This window comes from Sinocyclocheilus anshuiensis, unplaced genomic scaffold (assembly GCF_001515605.1).
Source record: "Sinocyclocheilus anshuiensis isolate Anshui unplaced genomic scaffold, SAMN03320099.WGS_v1.1 scaffold1558, whole genome shotgun sequence".
Taxonomy (NCBI): Eukaryota; Metazoa; Chordata; class Actinopteri; order Cypriniformes; family Cyprinidae; genus Sinocyclocheilus; species Sinocyclocheilus anshuiensis.
The window spans coordinates 128,732-149,027 of NW_015542412.1; the positions used below are offsets into that span (position 1 = coordinate 128,732).

General features: G+C 37.0%; 2 protein-coding genes across 3 annotated transcripts in view; one reads left to right on the plus strand and one right to left on the minus strand.

Annotated features, from left to right (window-relative positions):
* Positions 1-12,010, minus strand: part of LOC107693409 (UDP-glucuronosyltransferase 2C1-like) — a 14,310-nt gene extending 2,300 nt beyond the window's left edge. The window contains exons 1-3 of one of the 2 annotated variants that reach the window (XM_016492791.1): positions 11,232-12,010; positions 1,621-1,769; positions 383-514 (exon numbers count right to left, since the gene is read on the minus strand). In XM_016492791.1, the coding sequence (XP_016348277.1) occupies positions 383-514; positions 1,621-1,769; positions 11,232-12,000 (1,050 nt within the window). In that variant the 5' untranslated portion in view covers positions 12,001-12,010. Of the gene's footprint in view, positions 1-382; positions 515-1,620; positions 1,770-7,037; positions 7,848-11,231 lie in introns of those variants that run through there. The other variant, XM_016492793.1, reaches the window with a different exon arrangement.
* A 2,519-nt stretch (positions 12,011-14,529) lies between these two features.
* The window catches only part of LOC107693404 (dnaJ homolog subfamily C member 25-like), a 14,526-nt gene continuing 8,759 nt past the window's right edge, over positions 14,530-20,296 (plus strand). Inside the window, exons 1-2 of the mRNA XM_016492777.1 lie at positions 14,530-14,859; positions 16,840-16,992. Coding sequence (XP_016348263.1) covers positions 14,572-14,859; positions 16,840-16,992 — 441 coding nt within the window. The 5' untranslated portion in view covers positions 14,530-14,571. The remainder of the gene's footprint in view (positions 14,860-16,839; positions 16,993-20,296) is intronic.

The window sequence follows — 20,296 nt, forward strand, 5'->3', positions numbered from 1 at the left end:
GGCAAAGGACCAGCTTAAACCAGCATCCCAGCGTCAAAACATACCTAACCAGCATATGCTGTTTTTTTCAACAGGGAGAGAAGCTCAAATGTGCTTGCTTGATCATGTAAAGCGATTGTGTCTTCTCAGAAGACTTAAAGTGCTTAATTCATATAACTTGAAACAACGTGGCATTGAGTAATTGATGACAATTTTCATTTTTGGCTGAACTGTCCGTAATTCACAATGAGTACTTTATTGCCTCATTAAATACATTAAGTACACAGTCTTGTACCTTTGGGATTTTTGGGATTGAAATCCCTACAGACAATTTTACTGAAAAAAATATTTCCAGAGCCAAGGCAGCTGTTCTATTGCTATAAAAAGATAAAAAGTTACACACCTTTTGTGGGATCTGGCCAAGAGCAGAAGCAATAGTGTTTGCTCTTTCCATTGTCAGGTTGCCGATCATGGAACCCAATGAGAACACAATGATGCCATGATCTCCTGAGCTCTGAACAAACTCCTCCAGTTCCTAAAAGACATATAAAAAACTCACTGTGAAGCTCATATGGTCGGTGACGTGATCATGCAAAGCGCCTGCAGGAACATAGGAAGGTGGTGCACACATCAAAGCCGCTCGAAAGTATACACAAATGTCAAGTGCAGCGACAGGAAGTATGGGATATTCAGTGTCTGTGCCATCTGTGCATCTGTGCAAACATTACAATTACAAACGTAATGTAAAAATTCAGTTAAATTATTGCCCTGACATGTTTTTTCCCCTATATATACAGGTGCATCTCAATAAATTAGAATGTCGTGGAAAAGTTCATTTATTTCAGTAATTCAACTCAAATTGTGAAACCATTAGTGACTTAAAACTGAACTGATTTTCTATCAGAAATAAGCTATAATGGTCAAAGTATGCCACGTGCAGTTTACAAAATGGGACTGACACTGCAAATCCACAGTATCTTTTGAGGTCAACGTAGTGTGGGATTACAAATTTAAGATCTGCTGATCCTACATCTTGATCTAACAGCACATGAAAAACTAAGGTGAACTATATTGTATTGGGCATTCAAAGTGAATGTGATGAACATGTTCAGCATCAGTTTACTGATTCGGAATATAGTTTCCAGTGAGGTGGTTTTGGCAGTTTTTTTTCCTTCCTATTTAGTCAAACTATGTGTGAACGTTAACAGGTCTATAGTTTTAGTGACTAGGTGGCGCTTAAAACATGTGGTGATCATGTTATGGTCTAGGTATGCTGGTGCTCACAAGGCTTTAGGCCATTTGATGTAAATTAGGTCTGTTTGAGCTCTCAGTTGGGGTACATTTTCTCACCTCTGTTTAACCCCTGGGTGTAAGACCAGATCTGGATAAAGACTGCCAACTATAAAGTACAATGTATGCCTGCCATAGTCAGACGTTGATGACTGCACTGCCACATTAAATGTTAGGAGCTAAATGAAATCCCGCTCCATACATAAATCCACAGGTATGAAGTTACAATATTACTTGATTCATTTAAGTAAGGATTGATGCAATGATGTAAAAGAACAAAATATATAAAGGCATCAAGTATATTTCAGAAGAGCAGATATTTCAAAACAGAAAGCAAAGCAAAGTCATTACCTTCGACAGAGGCTTGGCAGGTTTACAGTGTAGTCCTCCAACAAATTTAAAATTAGGCAGGAGTGGGCGTGGATACTCAAAATCCCAGTAAGTTCTAATCAACCAGATGTCGGCTTTTCCCATGGTCTCACACATGGTTGTGGGTTTTCCTGTGACATACGGAGATACAGTGCCACTCAGTTGATGTACAGTAGATCAAGTGTTCAAAAATATTGCTTTCTTCTGCTTTGTCTACAGTCTTCTTGTCCTGATCTCTTTCGATACACACTTCAGTCCATGAGTGTGCCTGCACTATACACTATACTGCAATAAAGATTATGTTCCAGGTATACAGTCATCTACAAGAGCTTAAAGAGTGCAAAAACCCAGAGCTGTTGGACCATATAATAAATATTATTTATTAAACAACTTGAAAAAGAAAAATGCTACTTGTTGATTTGCAGCCTGTCAGCTATTTAATATTTTTGCTTTCTTTTGCTTTATTTACAGCAGCCTTCATGAATACTCAAGAAAACTGTAAATAAAGGTATTTTTAAATCCATTTGACAAAATAGTCAGGTTCAAGCATTTACATGCTTATTTTTTTCCCTGTTGATTGGGTTATTTGAGGTCTACACCCCAAGCAACTAACTTTTAAGTAATCAGTTGAGTGACTGATTCAATGACTCACTCATAAAGTCATCGTCACCACATACTTGTGTATCTATGTAATCTACAGGAGTGGCTAAAAGCCCCCATCACTAATGCTTGTAATGCACAATCACAAAGAAACAGAATGATACAAATGTTGAAAAAACTATGGAAGCCCGTTTCTGCCACTGAATAAAAAATAAAACAAGGTAATTGCGACTTTTTAATCACACAATTCTGACTTTTCTTTCTCATAATTATAAATTTACATCTCTCAATTCTGACTTTGACTTTTTTCTCATAATTGCGAGATATAAACTCGCAATTCCGAGTTTCTGAGTTTTCTCTTGCAATTGCAACTTTATATCTTGCAATTCTCACTTTTATCTCACAATTGCGAGTTTACAACTCTCAATTTTGAGTTTGTTTCTCAGAATTGCGAGATATAAACTCACAATTCTGACATTTTTCTTAGAATTGCGAGTTTATATCTTGCAATTGACTTTTTTCCCCTCACAATTCACCCTTTGCTGGAAGTTTGATTGACAGGTGATCTGACCAATCAAAACGCTGAATCTGCCATTTTTTTTTCCAACAAACAAACCAGACAGGAGAGTAGATTAATGTCTATTCAATGTAGTAGATTCAATGCAGTTGAAACAAGATACCTTCTGATTGTTTATTCATGTGAAAAAATTCAACATGGAAATGGTTCGGATTTTCCACAACAGACACGGTGCAAACAACAGTTATTTGCAAATGTTGCAATGATAAGTTTCGCATGTTGGAGGGCAACAGAACAAATCTTTTTATCCACCTCAAAAGAAATCACCTGAAAGAATATGCTGCCAGTCAAATTGTGAAGGGACCCCACGTGAGTGCATCAGGCACAACCATGCAGCCAGAGGCTACAAGACTTAAACAAACAACTCTAACGAAGGAGGCATTTGAGAAGGGAACTCCATGTGTCAGGACAAATAAGAACATTTTACCTGGCCAAAGATATGATTCCCATAAAAACTGTGGAAAATGAGGGCTTCAAAAGACTGCTCAAAGTCGTAGATCTGCGTTATGAGATACCTAGCCGGAAATATTTTTCCGCCATGGCTATTCCACAACTGTATTCCGAATGTTGCGCATTGACGTGATGGAGACTGTGAAAAGAGTCCACTGAGAGACTTTACTGATGCACTCTCAGTTGACACTAGAGGTGATGACACTGCACTAACAAAAACAACCAATGAAGACAACCATTCTCAATTGATCCTTTGCCAGGAGTTTGATTGACAGACGATCTGACCAATCATAACATGGATTCTGCCATTTTTGTCCGACAAACAAACCAGACAGGAGAGTGGATTAATGTTGGTGGACTTGAACTTGAAAAATGGTGTGTACTGACGTACTGACAGTTGAAACAAGATACCTTCTGATGTTTTGCAAAGGATCAATTACCTCACTGACAATATTGAACAAACACAACCCAAGAAAGCAAAGAAACCGCTTGCCAGCTTTTTGAAAACCTCAGGTGCTGTAAGTGCATCTGCAGCAGCAAGATCAGCTTCCTCATCTCTAAAAGAGACAAAAGAAGGGAAATTTAAGGTCTGCTTGTCCACACTGAATGCAGAAAGTGAGGTGGATCCTCTGGAATGATGGAAAGTCCATGAGGCAAACTTTCTAAGAGTTAGCCAACTTGCTAGAAAGTACTTGTGCATTTCAGCAATAAGTGCTTCCTCAGAAAGAGCCTTCAGCACTGGTGACAATATTGTTACCTGCCAAAGGGCAACTCTCCAGCCAGATAAAGTCAATCAACTGGTTTTCCTCTCTAAAAATTTGTGATTGTGATCAATCATCCTTTGCATTCTTTTAGAAAGAGATATAAGTTGTATGAAGGTGAAAGTTATGTTCTAAAGTTGTTAAGTTTACAAGAGTCAGGATTCAGCAATATTTTTGGTTGGTCGGTTTTGGTTGATTGTTTTAGTTCCGAATCACATTGCACTTTAAAAAAATCTACTTACAATACAATACAATAAGCAAATGTTTATTTTGGGAGCTATGCTAAAGTCTCTGACTGTACTTACATTTATTTAACCAGACCAAGTTCATATTTTTATTTAAACATTTTTATTTAACCTTAATAATATCTATTTGTTTATTCTATACTTTTGATGGTATCTTAAAAAAAGTAGAAAGGGAAAAGAAAATGCTGACATGGGTTTTGCTGAGGACCGGTGTCTAATAAGCTTATCTGAGTGCTACAGCTGTTGCCAATGTTTAAACCAATGTTCATTTTGTGATGAAAAGTCTTTGATTGTAACTGAATGCAAATCTTGTTGAATTTTCTTACTTTGCAGAATTGCACTTGCATTAAATCTACACTCGTTTAAAATATGCTTGAAAATGTACCTAAATGGTCTATCTTTTATGTTATTTTTTAAGGCTATATTTTTTCAATGGGAATATTTCCTTATGAAAATGAACCATGGTTTTACTACAAATTAAACCAAAAAACCATGGTTACTATATTTAAACCATGGTAACCACAAATTAATCATAACCATAGTTTATCTGTCACGGTTCACACACACAAGGAACACGGGAACGAAGGAGTGAGGAGACACGGAGTAAAGTAACTCAAAAGGGTTTATTAAACAAAGGCTGGGGATCACAGGACTTGACACATCAGGATGACGTTCAACGACTGACAAAGGACAAGAACTAGAACACACTTTAAATACACAGGAACTGATGAGGGGAAGACAAGGGACACCTGGAACTAATGACAATTAACATTGGAAACACCTGGGAACAATTAATTCAAAGCATGAGACAGAAACTGGATGACGGAGCACATAGGGAGCAAAGACGCACACAAAACCTGTCGGGGGGAAAAGGCGTGGTCGGCGAACTTGTGTTGAACGTCTGACGGGCTTGCCACATTAATGTCAGGTGGGCTTGCCATATGCGTGACTAGCGGGCTGGAGATAGCCCCGGCTGACAGGCCTCCCATCGGCCTGGCCAGCGGGCTGGAGAAAGCCCCGGCTGGCGCTTGACAACGGCGCGGCCGGCACACTACACAGAAGGGCGGTCTTCGTACCGCGGAGACAAACAGGGGAGAAAAAGGAAAACCAAAAGACTGTTCAAAAAACGAAAACAAAACACGGAAGAAGGAGCGCCGCTTACTGTTTTGGGTCAGTCGTTCTGTCACGGTTCACACACACGAGGAACACGGGAACGAAGGAGCGAGGAGACACGGAGTAAAGTAACTCAAAAGGGTTTATTTAACAAAGGCTGGGGATCACAGGACTCGACACATCAGGATGACGTTCAACGACTGACAAAGGACAAGAACTAGAACACACTTTAAATACACAGGAACTGATGAGGGGAAGACAAGGGACACCTGGAACTAATAAGACAATCAACATAGGAAACACCTGGGAACAAAGAATTCAAAACACGAGACAGAAAAACTGGATGACGGAGCACATAGGGAGCAAAGACGCACACAAAACCTGGCCCAGAGTCTGACATTATCCATGGTATTTGAAGTAAAACTGTGGTTATACAAATGGTAATCAATACGCCAAAAAAACATGGTTACTACACTTTTACTACAATAAAACCGTGGTTAATTTTCTTAAGGGTTATTTTGGCTGTACTGTACAGCTCAGTAATTTACAAAATAGCCTTTAGCCATTATATGTGTATGTGCGCAAAGTACATTTGTTTCTGTATATATAACTTAATTTGGGCTTAAAAGTTGAAATGTACAGAGAGTTGATGGGTATGTATCTGAATATAGACGAATATCAAACTTTACAACAAATACTCCAGTGCTGCTGCAAGTTGTTTGCTGATGATTCAGTTAACAAGGTAACACATTTCAAGTCTCTGAGTCTGGTTACAACAGTGTTGGGGAAAGTTACTTTTAAAAGTAATGCATTACAATATTGCGTTACTCCATAAAAAAGTAACTAATTACGTTACTTAGTTACTTTTTATGGAAAGTAATGCGTTACGTTACTTTTGAGTTACTTTTTAAATCTGGACAGGGCTTGCTTGTTTGTTTTTAAAATAAAAAAGTTATATTTTTGGCAAATATAGAAGCCTTTTCACACCAAAAGTGAAATGAATAAGCCTCAGGCTGAAGGGAAAGTAAATTTACGTCCGTACAGTAGAATGCAGAAGAAGAAATTTCAACAAACTTCAGCAATAAAAAAACACACACAAATGTTTGTCTAGAGTAATTTTTGCTTATTAGTATGGTTGAACTGGATCATCGAAGGTCAGAAGCAAAGACATTGGTTAATAGAATGGGATTAAATACATAAACGATATTTGTGTTGTTTAACATTTAATTATTGCAGGTTTGCGTCATATTCTGAGTTGCATTATTTTTATTCATTTTGAGGAATAATGAATCTGTGTTTTTTTTGAGTGAGATGAATTAATGCATATTCATATTTATTTTAGAACTACAGTAACATCTTGATTTCTCTCAACATGGGGACAGGAGAGCTGTCAATCAAACTGGAAAAAAAGTAACGTGCGTTACTTATTTGAAAAAGTAACTCCGATATTCTCTAGTTACTTGAAAAAAGTAATCTGATTACTCGTGTTACTTGAAATGCGTTACCCCCAACACTGGGTTACAATAAATTAAAACTTGACTTTACCGACTAGAACTTTATAGCTAAACTAGAACTCAGTCAATTTGTCCACAACATAAAGACGTGAGAGAACAATCAACATTTGTGAACCATTGACATCCGTGGACATCTTACCTAATACTTCACTGTAGTAATTATCCAAACTCATCGAGGCCATCCGAAACGCGAATGAATAAACAACATACACAATCACATTTTTAACTCTTTCCATGAAGCACATGTGATCTGTCATCTCCGTCGGAGGAACTGGTACATAAGAAGGCGGTGAGGGCATCTGTCCACACATCCTCTCCATGGAAAACCCCAGCGAAAACCGTAGAGAAAGCACGACTGGAAGATCCAGAATATTCGCCAGCAAGTCACTGCATATGATCATGGGATCATATAAGAGCACATCAAACTTTAAAGCCGTCAAGCGACTGATAAGCGTTTCGCTACGCAGCATGCGGTCGCACATAATCTGGTGCATTTCGCGCACTTTCCCCAACACATCCATGATCTGGAGACCGATTTGGACCATATTTGGTCTGGGATACTGCATCCAGATATTGACCAGCTGTTCGCTCAGACTGTGCACCTCGTGCGCCTTCAAAGGCACATCAAACACCAGATACTGAAACCTCTCTTGCTGTGTGAAGTTTATAGTTGGCGAGGCTGAGTTCACCAGAACCGTCACGCTGTGATTGCGGTTCAACAGTTCGCCCACAATGTTGCGCATGTTGTACCAGTGGCTGTATTCTCCCGGCAGCACAAGCACATTACCACAATGCGTAAAGCTCAAGTCACTGAATAGGACGATTACGAAAAGTGTAAATGACTTTCCCAAACGTTGCATTTTAGCACTCGTGAAGACGCAGCAGGCAACCAGATTGTTTGATATGAGCGGTTTCTCTTTAGGTTTGGATTAAGAGACCCTGGGCGTACCCATGCAGGAGGGAAAGTTTCTCTGTAAAGGGCGGCAGAGCAGGATTTTGGATTCAGGTCACGTCACGTCACGTCACATCAACGAGAGTCCGGAAACATACGCGCTATTTATAAACCAACACACTACTTTGATCACTTGTTGGTAAGATTTTGTACCTTTTTTGTACCTTGTTTTCCCCTTGCAACCCCCTGAAATGTTTAAAGAATGTTTGTTTTGTTTGTTGTTATTGTATGTAGACATATATAGGCTACTGTATATAGCCTACACACATGGACATTTATGTATGATGGAGATGTGATTGGAAAAGTGTATATTTTGTCATATGCATTTAATTGTTCCCCATTTGAGTTTGTAAATTGATATTGTTAAAAAAAAAAAACTACGATCACTTGTGAAAAAGAAGGGCGCTAATTGAGCGTAGACTATTGAATTTGAGTACTTGCAAATAATATAGTCTATATAGTATACTTAAAGAGAGTAATGTCATTGTAATAAACATTTGCAACTTCATAATTACATGTGCAATTACAAATAGGCCTAAATTCATGAGAATTAATACCAATGACATTAAATAATATTTTAGTTTAACATAAATGCTTGTCAGTACATTTGGCAGTACACTTTATAACCATATTTCGAAGATTATGAATTATGAAATTACATATAAAGCTATAGCCTACTTAAGTTCCAAGTGGGTCAAGAAAGAACTCTAACTTTCAGCTAATTGCATTTAGTATACATTTACACTATGAAACATTTTCTTTTAATTGCAATAACAATTAACATGAAATTTGTTGAAAAACATTACATTGATCTGTACAACAGCAAAAATTAATCAGGCCAAACCTGGTTCCATTGATGCCTGGCAATACCCCACATGTGAAATATGTGAAATAACTGCATGGCAAAGTGCACATTATCAGTGGTTTTATGTTTCTTGTATTGTTTGGAAAGATTGAGGCTATTCACAGTGACGTGTTATAACTAGGGATGCTCCGATCCGCCTTTTTCGCCTCCGATAGCGATTCTGATACCTAGGGTTCGGTATTGGCCGATATCGATACCGGTCCGATACCAGTGAAGTTTTTTTCCCCCATTTAAATAAATGTAGAAAGAAAGTTAAAAACTGCAAAGCACAAAGGGAAGAGAAATTGATGCGTAGTGTATTATATCTGTGCAACAGTTATTGAGCCTTTCTTTTAACAGTTTTAAATTTCAGTTACTGTGTACGTTAAAAACAATTTATAGTCTTTTCTACGCCCGTGTTTTGTTCTCACAGACACCCGGTAGCAAGTAACAAAACAACATTAAACTCCGGCAAGAAGATAAAGTCCTTTTTGCAAAATCATAGACATGTATTTACAAATCAAGTATAATGGGAACACAGAATGATCTTGGAGACTGACTGCTGTAACCGAACGCAACCAGGGTTTAAAGGCTGAACGAATGACTGACAGCCACAGCGGAGAAAAGAGTTTGTGTGAACTTTAATGTAAGGACTTAAATATTCATATGTAGCTCACATTAAGCTATTGTATAGCTTCAGAAGTAACACAGAATAATTCGCACAATCGGGAAAATATAAATAAATAAAAATCTCGGATTTGGATCGGCCCTCTCTGACAAGATATCCGATCCGAGAAAAATGGCACTATCGGAGCCGATACCCGATATGAATATCGGATTGGCGCATCCCTAGTTATAACCTCAGGTAACCTATTCAAAGTGGTTTTGGACTCTGTACAACCTTCATACTCATGTTTTTCAGTTTGTTTATTACCCAAAACTGATTATGTTGACTATATAAACTTCATATTCTTAAATGGAATGTGGCTGCATTTATGTTTGCAGAAAAATTCTGTTAGAAGTTCTTGCCAGAGCTGCCAGTTTGGTGACCCAGAATTTGTTTGCTCATATTTAAGACCATATGTGAAGGCTTTGTATTATCTAGTTCTTTGTATAAGTGTAACATGACACTGACTCAGAATACAGGAATTAAGCAAACAGTGGTATGGCTCAAAAAAGGAAAATACTGTTTCATAACTCTTGATGGAGATTTGGGTATTTCCTAATGCTTGCACAGATTGATCTTACAGCAAATATGATTTTCTTTTTCTAAATAACCTTGGTTAAATTTTGAATTAAAGTGAAGAATAGCCTTTCATAGAGGAATACAGATAATTTAAAAGGATTCATAAAGTTTTATGTTACAAAGAGACTTATAAGAGGCACTATATCTGAGGAACTGTAAGATTTAAAAGGAGTCAAAAGCTTGTTTTCTCTTAATTACTTGTGTTTTTATGTGCACAAATACTGTATGTCACACACATTAGATAAAAGTTTAAACATTGTTTTCTCCATGACAGATTTATATCCTTTATAACTATGTGAATATTTCTGAAAATCAATAAAAGAGTCCAAGGACTGGCCTGAGCTTTCTTAGCCAATCAGAGAGTACAGAATATCAATCATTTTGCATGGGTTTGCTGACATGCCTTTGCAGGGAGTGCATATTGTTGAAGTGCAAAGTTCAGAAGTGTGTTTTTCTTCATCAGTGCACCTCAATAAAGGCATATGATCACAAATGGTCAACGTGTAATTAATTAAATGTATTTTATCTAAGCCAGAAATGTGGAAATGTTCAACAGTTTTCTATAAGGTGTGTGTCTATACGCAATTTCTCTTTGAGCTGCATATAAATTTCCATCCATTTGGATTACACAGTTACAACATAAAGTTGAAAGCTTAATGTAATGCATATTTGTCAGTCATATATTATTGTAAGGTGAGACACAGGTAAGATTTCTGAACTGAATTTCTGGATAAAAGGCAAAATTTATTATTAGCTATTTTGATTTATTCACTAAACATTTCAAATGCATTTATTAAAATCCATTAGAATCAGTACAAGTCTGTTCATTGTGAAAACAATTACATTTACTAAAAAAGTATGAATATGGTTATAATATGTATATTAGCTGTGAAAAAAAACAACAATATTCAATTTATTCAAATGTATGAGATTAAAACTAATTGGATTTATTGATGATAAATATAAACCTGGATATTTTGCATTTAAAACACATTCTGTTTATTAGTACTATTACAGAAATCTTACCTGTTGCATTTATGAATGACTGACAAATATGCATAAGATGAAGTTTATGTTAAAACTAATTGTATATGCAATTCAAACACATAAATGTTAAATGTGAGCCTAAATATTATTTTTATGTGTGTCGTTTGAGTAAAAAATGTGTAACAACTAGCCCTTATTTACGTATGTATTATGTTTATGTATACCAGATAATACATACAGAAAAAGGTCTTTGTCATTGCAGCAATGTAATGCTGACACATAAATGAAGTCTAAGTGTACTTACCCATCACTTGCGTATAAAAGTGATCCCACTTTGATTTAGTCACTAGATAAAACAGGACATCCTGTGTGCCATAAAAGAGAAAGTTCTTCAGTCTCTGCAAGAAATTCATTTCATCTGTATTCTCAGAGACGACTGCAGGGACGTAGGATGGCGGTGCCGGCATTTGGCCGCAGAGTCTCTCAACAGTGTTACCAAAGGTAAACCTGAGACTGAGGATTAACGGTAGGTTTAGCTTCTGAGCCAGCAGCTCCCCGCACATGAAAAGGGGGTCTGCAAGTAAAACGTCAAACTTCTCTTTTCTCCACTTGTCCAAAAGATCTTTTCTGGCAAAGAGTTCCCTGCACACAGCCTGAGTCTGTTCTCTGCCTAAGTCAATCATCTCCTTGACCTTCATTGAAGCCTTGATGATATTGTCATTGGGTAGATCATGAGTCCAGTATTTCAGCATCCTTTCCATATTCTCCAAGATGTCCTGCTTTGTGTGAGGCGCCTGTAGAATATCCACATTGTAGCCCACGGATGGGGTGGTGTTGACAGACGGAGTAGCTGTGTGGGTCACCACTGTGATATTGTGTCCTCTTGAGATCAGTGCATCTAGGATGACTTTTACATTGAGCCAGTGGCTGAATTCGGAAGGCCAGACGATGACCTTACCTCCTGACACACACTGCAGGTTCAGGTTCAACAGAAGTAACAGGAAAAGACTGGCACTTCCTCTGGGACTCATGACAGCAGTGAGCAACACTCTTTGTACAGACTGAACAAGCATGTGGAGGAGCTACTGCTGCCTGCACACGCAAAAGTTATGCAATCAAATAAAGGGGAAGGTCTTAAACGATCTGGGTGCTCTTTAGTTTCAAAGAAATTACAGGTATAGACTGCAGACTGAAGAGTTATAGACTGATTATTTGTAAGAGATAATGTACATCCAGCCGGTTGTTATCACAGAATAAACCCCAACAGGGTAATCAGGACTCCAGCACATAACAGAGGGCTCTTGAATCACCCTGAAGGGGTTTTATTCTGCCATAATAACCAGCTGGATGTACATTATCCTGCTTATTACATGTTTACTTGCTACATATATAAATAATTACACACAAAATATTGATTTGAGTTGAAACATTAGCTCTTTAAATGCAAAGTTTCACAAAGAAAAACAGTTCCCATCAAATAAGACGGACATTTAAGGCATAATATCACTAATTACACAGTCTTTCAACACATAAAGATGAAGACATAAAATGTTATATGAGAAGAAAGTGTTTTAAAATCTTACCTGTTTATTATCTTACATTTATTACAGTGTACAAAACAGCAAGTCCATGGTTTCATTTTACAGTAAATACAGTCAATAACTGAGGCACAAGATGATAGTGTGGCAGTGTGATGTGAGAGATGTGAATGAAGCACCAGCCTCAAATACCTGGATTGGTATTGGTGGTTTGTTATTTGGTGTTTCTAATGGTAATGGTTGTTATGTGGGGAACAATACACCTCAAAATGTCACAACTGACCAATCAGAATCAGGCATTCCAGAGAGCTGTGTAATAAAAGCAGATAATCGCACCATATTGGCCGATTAAAAAGTATAAAATAGATTAAGTCTCTCTATTAGCATACTGAAATTCTTAGTAAGTTTTTGGCTTGGTCTTTACATGGTTGCATATCTGCTTATATAATTATATTATTTAATTTATGAATTGCACAATATATATATATAAATATAATTTAATTAATATATTTTTTGATGCATTTAGCAGCGCTTTTCATCATTCAGGCTATACATTTTTTACCAGTATGTGTGTTCCCTATATACTGTTATATAGGGAATACTGTTATAATAATAATAATAATAATACTGTTATATATTTTATACTGTTTGTCTGGCCTTCAGAAGTAAATATTTCGAAACCACTTTAACCTTTAACTCCAGGGAACTGATTTTAAGACGGTTTGCATCTATCAGATCATCACATATGGTATTTTCTCGGCCAGCAGAAGGTCATATACTGTTTTTCTTTTGCCTTCATGTTTGTGTTTTCCAACAGCCAGGGGTAGATTTGGTGGTGACATCGTTGATTATCTTCTTGCGTAGGATCCCTGTCCAGCATCAAAACGGATGTTGTGAATACATGGAAACGGCACTTTTCATGACAACACGTTGAGGAACTTTGAGGCTCAAATCTTGTGAATCACGTCTGCTCATTATTTTTAAACATCTGCTTGTAATTACTATCAGTCCTGACATTTCTCATCAATTGTCGGCTTTTGCAACCAAAATTTTGTCTTTTATTCAGATAAATAGAACAAATATTATTTTAAGAATGAATGTTTGTTTATCATTCACAGGACTGTACATTCTAAAGGAAATGTTATAATAAAATGCAGGATGTCTAAACATTTAAAAAAACATCACTTTTCTGCAATAATATAAGATATAAAGTATCACTATCAGCACATTAAAAAAAGAAACACAGGTTTATTAGTCTTATTTTTAGTTATTGTAATTGTGTTGGAATACTGCTTTTATTTTTCATTGTCAAAAGCAATACATATAGGCATTTTGTTACCAAATTTGCTTCTGTAAATATGAATTCTTTTGTGGGTCACGGACAAAGTGTTTTTGCAGCAAAGAACACACACAACATTTACAAGCATAAAGACAAACAAAATATTCTAAGGGGGCTAAAATACATAATTCAGAAATTTTGTGTGAAATATTACACCACAGACAATTATTACAAGCAATTTGATTTTTATTATATAGACCTAAGGAATCAAAAAAATGTATCAACAAAAACAATTCGCTTGAAAATGAAAAATATATATATATATTTTAAATGTAGATTTATGAATGCAAAAAAAGTGAATAGTGACAAAATAATTACAAACTTAATATGAAAATATAATTTAGATAAAGAAGTTTAAGAATAAATAGGCCTAAACAATTCCAAAAGGGTAATTGGTTCTTCAAAGTGATGGCAAAGGGAGCTGTTGGGTGAAATACAGCTGCCGTTATTATACTTTGCAAGTTCATAGTTTAGTTACGAATAATTTTCAAGGAACTTCAACTAGAACACTGGATTTTTTCATTAAAAACGATTTTTTTTACAGCTACTACAAATGAAAAATATTAGTCAATAAATAGAGTTAAATTGCACAATCATAAATTGCACCAAAAAATAATAGCAGAGGGACAGGTAAAGAGAATTTTAGTCCATAAGCGAAGTGATTTTGAACCTTTTTGTTGTTGTTGTTGGTGATTTATAACCTTATTCAACACGTGTACGTACTACGTTGCGTCATCAGTGCGCGACCGCAGCATCAGAATGCTGACATGGCCGCGTCTATCGAGCTGAGACTCACTTTATGCATCTGTCTTGTTTTTATCCTGGGATTTTCTTCGGTCTCCGCTCTCATTGAGGGACTGTATTGCGGGATTCAAAGCTGTTATGACGTGCTGGGAGTTTCGCGTGACGCCAGTAAAGCTGAGATCGGACGCGCGTACCGCCAGCTGGCCCGGCGATATCACCCAGACAGATATCAGCCCGGAGAGAGCGACGACTCCCGCGAAACCGCGCAGCAAAACTTTCTGCTGGTCGCTACTGCTTACGAGACACTCAAGGTAAAACCAGACTTCCATGCTGTTCTTGTTAGGAGAATTAGAATTTCAGTGAAGTCAGAATGCGCGTTAATGGGATGCTGATCCCATGCAACCTACTGATTATTATTCCAACTAACCTTCCCAGCAAACAGAACGTTCCCCTAACGTTAGTTTTTGGTTCCCGTTTGGTTATTTTTTTGGGAACCAAATACTAACGTTAGGGGTACGTTCTTTTTAGGTTATATTTTTTGTAACCATAAAATAACGTTCCCAGAACGTTGCATGGTGGTTATGTTTAAATAACCTAAAAATAACTTCCAGAGAACGTTCCCTAATGGTTATTTTTAGGTTATTTTTTTGCAACCATAAAATAACGTTCTCAGAACGTTGCAGGGTGGTTATTTTTAAATAACCTAAAAATAACTTATACAGAACGTTCCCTAATGGTTATTCTCAGGTTATTTTTATATAATTTTTTATTTATAATAATTAATAATAATAATAATAATAAATGTATTTTATATAAACCGTAAGATAGTGAAAACGTTGCAGATGTTAATGTGTAATGACCTACAGAGCCCTGAAATTCGTTTAATGCAGCATTTATTAAAATACAGAAATTAGATCAATCAAAGCGCGATTTAAATTATAATATTAAGACAGGGTTAAGCTATAAGAAATCATAAATTCGTGGGTTTGTTTTATCTTCATTTACTGCGCGCCTCTGATCTGCACGCGCTTCTCCAGCACGCGCTTTCACCTGTCTTTCACAGAGAGCCGCGCGCTCTATATATATCTATCTATCTGTGAATAAATTTCATATTTTATGAACCATACATTGTGTTGAAGTCATTTTTATTTGGTGCTGAAGAAATGTAAAATCTGGGTACTCCGTAATCTTACATATTAATGGACAGATTTAATCTTATTTAATCTTACATATGATGGTTGATGTGCTCAGATTATTACTTAAACAATAGATAAAAACAAGATGTGGTTTTTATTATACTGATTAGGCATCCATACAGATAATTTCCATGCTATACTGGGTCACGAGTGTGCTGGATGATTACTGACGTACAGCGGGGTGATCATATCGGAGTAAAGAGGTTAGGGGAACGTTATAATAACGTTCTGGGAACCAAAAACTAACGTTAGGGGAACATTATAATAATGTTATGGGAACGTTAGAATAATGTTCTGGGAACCAAAAACTAAAGTTAGGGGAACTTTAGATTAACGTTAGAATACTGTTCTGGGAACCAAAAACGAACGTTATATTAACGTTAGAATAACGTTCTGGGAACGTTAAGAAACTTTCCTGGCTAAGCAAAAACAAACCATAAAAAACGTCCTGGGAACCAAAAATTGTTAGCTGGGTTACTAACTTCATTAGTAGTTTCCTTGGTGGTGCTTGAGATCCAATAATCCCAGGTTATCTCCGTTATTACAACAAACCTTCCCTGTCCAATCACTACTAACGTTACTGCAAAAGCGGTGGGGCAAACAATTGTATAATAGTGCATATGATTTAAAAAAAAAAAACGCATTACAACAAGATTATATACATTTATCATAAATCATGCATTTATTTATCTCGGTTAATGTTAATTTAATGAATATTGTCTCATAAAATCTTGTTGGTTCTCAAGGCTTTGTCAATCCAGCAACTTTTTGTTGCAATTTAAAGACATGGTACATACTCAAGCTGGGGACGCACTACATGACTAGCAGAAACATTCTAAGACTGACCTCAATACACTAAAAGACTGTTACCATCGACTGGAGCAGATTCTAGTCTTTGACAGTTAGAGAGGACATTATACGACTTTCTGCCGACTGCAAACAGAGACTGAGCCCAACTGGAACAGACCCGGTCCAACGGGGCACGATCCATCGTCAAGACCAAATTACATTCCTAATCGGCCTGACAATTGTGTAGTGTGTGTTCTTGGCTTTAGTCATAACAGCTAAATAGATCTCTAATATTGTGACTTTCAGGATGAAGAATTACGTAAGGACTATGACTACATGCTGGACCACCCAGAGGAATACTACAGCCACTACTACACCTACTACAGGAGAAGACTTGCTCCCAAAGTAGACGTTAGGATAGTGATTCTTGTAACTATTTGTGCAATTTCACTGTTTCAGGTAAGTACACCACTCATCACAGAATGTTCTGGTCATTGACAGCTGTTCATGCATTGCCATTGGCTTGAAAAGGACGACATACTGATGATGTTGTTATTCTTAATTATGATTTTTATTTTTATGTTCCAAGTTTTTTTTGGCGTCAGTGATTTTATTGAAAAAAAACAGCATATGCTGGTTAGGTATGTTTTGATGCTGGTTTGAGCTGGTTAAGCTGGTCCTTTGCTGGTTTATGCTGGTTTAAACTGGTCCTTAGATGGTCATGTGCTGGTCAGACCAGTTTAGAACCAGCACATGACCAGCTTAAACCAGCTAAGGACCAGCATAAACCAGCAAAGGACCAGGGGGGTATTAGATAGGATTCGGGATGTAGAATATGGTCATGCAGCTTTATAAGTACTAATAAACAGCCAATATGTTATTCAAAATATAAAGCAAAAAGTAGAAATTAATGCCTAAAAGCCAATAAGTGTTCCTCTGTTGCCTTGTACTGGTTATAATGGTGATTTGATGTTTTTTATAATTTTACATGGCCTAAGTGTTTGTTTACCACAAAGTAGTGTTGTCAAAAGACCCGGTACTTCGGTACCAAGTCGGTGCTAAAAAAATGAAAACATTACGGTACCAGGTTTTTTTAAGTACCGGTGGTACAGAGTACCTGGTCAACCCGGTTCTTGATGCACTATCTGAAAGGTGCGCAGATACGCTCTCTTCATAAAAGCACTGAGACATGGCGACCTCAAAATGAGGAAACACACCAAACTAACAAAACACTTTAAAGACAGACACCCGGATCAAATGAAAGAGTTCAAGCAGGTAAGTTTCATTTCATCCCATACATTGATTTATTTGTAGCTGCCCGCCACAATATCAAAACTCACCACGCTCAAATAGATTTTCCAAAAGACTTTGACTTCGTTGAATAAACATGAGCACTGCACGTGTCAAAGTCGAAACCCGGCGCGGGTGTTTTTATATCACTGTGTTTCTGAAGGAAACCGACTGTCTTCAGAAAATTATGGATGTCATTTTCATTTAATCTTGTCTGTAATGCTCAAGCAGCATTTGTGAGCGCAGCGCTTATTTGATTACAGCTGTTACCAGTAGGCCTGTCGCAATAATCAATATATCGACTTATCGCGCAATATATGTACATGACCTCAATAATGTTTGGTGACGCAATATATCGCCCATTATATTTACTTAAAAATTAATGTCACCATGTTTTGTACATTCCATTTGTGCCTGTGTCTTTTGCAGCTTCTCTTACATAATGTGATGTAGAGATGCTAGTTTAATCTGCAGATATGGTCTTGTTTAGGGATCTGTGTCTTTGTGCATACGGACATCTGACTGCTAAGTAGTGATTGTGTTTTTCAGCAATAGTGTGCGCCCTTAATTTACAGAGAAAAGAAAGTCAGGGAAAAATCTCCATACAAGTTATTTTTTTCTACTTGTTACTTTGCACTTTTTGTTAGAAAATGTTTATAGTCCAAAATGTTTTTATAGAAGTTTCTTTATTAACTGTTTAATGCTCCTATAACTTTTATTATGGTAAAAAAAACAGGAGGACATGATGATATTTACTATTTTTACACACCAGAGGCTTTTAAATGAATTGTGAATCTAAAATATGCGCGTTAGAGAATGTACAAATGGTTAACATTGTTTGTGTCATATCAGTCAGAAAAGCAGTTCTGGGCTTTTTTTTTTTTTTAAAGCTAACTTAGTTGTTATTCTTGGCTGAATAACTCTAGAAGGTTTTAAAAAGCCCTTTAAAATTAAATATGTACACAGTTTGGATTAAATTAAAGTATAGTCAAATTTTTTAATTAGCATGTTTTTGTGTTTTGCTTTGGTACTGAAATTGGTACCGAGAACCGTGGATTTTCACTGGTATTGGTACCGAATACTTAAATTTTGGTACCTTGAAAACACTACCACAAAGTATACTTTGGTCATCCCATTAAAAATAACAATCAAATTGGATCCTTTTAGAGCTTTAAAGTGCTGGAAATAGTTGTGTGAAATGCTTGAAAAGCATTGAAAAGTGCTTGAATATCTCTCTCTCGACTATTTCTGCCAGATCGCCATGGTTATAGTTAGCATTACTACTTCTGGTTTTCTGACGTCAGCGCTGTTTGATCTGTTTATATCAGAGAATTCTGAGAAGAATTTGAATGCTTCTCAGTACATCTCATAGCAGCATTATTCATTCTGCGGCAAATTTAAATGCTTCTCACTGGGTCTTGCAGCAATGTGCTGTAACAGTGTTGCGAAATCATCTTTGGTTCCTGAGTAAAGCTGTTCTGAGCTCGGACAAGTTTGTTTACATTGCGGTCCGAGCTGATAAACTGTCCACACTGCCAAAGTCCCTTTCAAGGAAAGTCTGTTCACTTGGCAACCGTATTTGCAACGCCTCCAGGCAGCTCATCCAAGACCAAGTCCTATCTAAATAAAAACTGCTTGCTGAACTCGCAATTAAATACAATTTTTCAAATCAGCACCAAAATCTCAAATGACCTGCACCACAAATGCTGTTCCTTATGCTCAAATAGTATTAAAAAAGCTTATTTTTCAAGACCAGTCACTACGCATGTGCAGTCTTAAGCGCGAGCATAGATATGACATATCTATGAGCGTGAGTCTCTCAGGTTTCTATGGGAACCAGAGCTTCTAACAGCAGCTGCAGTGATGCAATGACTTTACCAATCAGTGATTGGCTGTTTTATTCAGAAGGCAGGACTATTCTGCCATATTGTATGTTGCAGTTTCTCCCATTCATTTGTAATAGAAGTGAACCGTCTTTGTATTTCTGTAGTCTTTGGCGCTGCGCAGCTCAAATGTAGCACGGTTCTGTTACGCTTTTTTTTCGTTTGCCGTTTGATATTTCTCATATGCAACAGAAATGGCAGCACTTATGAGTTGAACAACGTGGTGGTCGTGCCAGTGTGACCGCACACAAAATTTAGTCGCACCAGCAGAAAAATTGGTCGAAAATGCGACCATTTGGTCACAGTATGGAGCCCTGAATTGTAAGGCCTAGAGACTTGAAACCAGGTGGAATGTCATTATTATTTCTCACTACTCCGTCTCTTAGACTCTCCAAGGACAGCCAATGGGAGTTCTACAATAAAGGCAAACATGTTGTGGGCTATAATATTTAAACCGTATGTCAGATTAGTGCTGGGCGGTATACCGGTTCATACCGAATTGAAATTCGTGTTTATTTTTCTTATGATATGAATTTTTAAAATACCGGTGTCGTTTAAATAATGTCCGGAACGCGTTTGGGGGGGGGGTC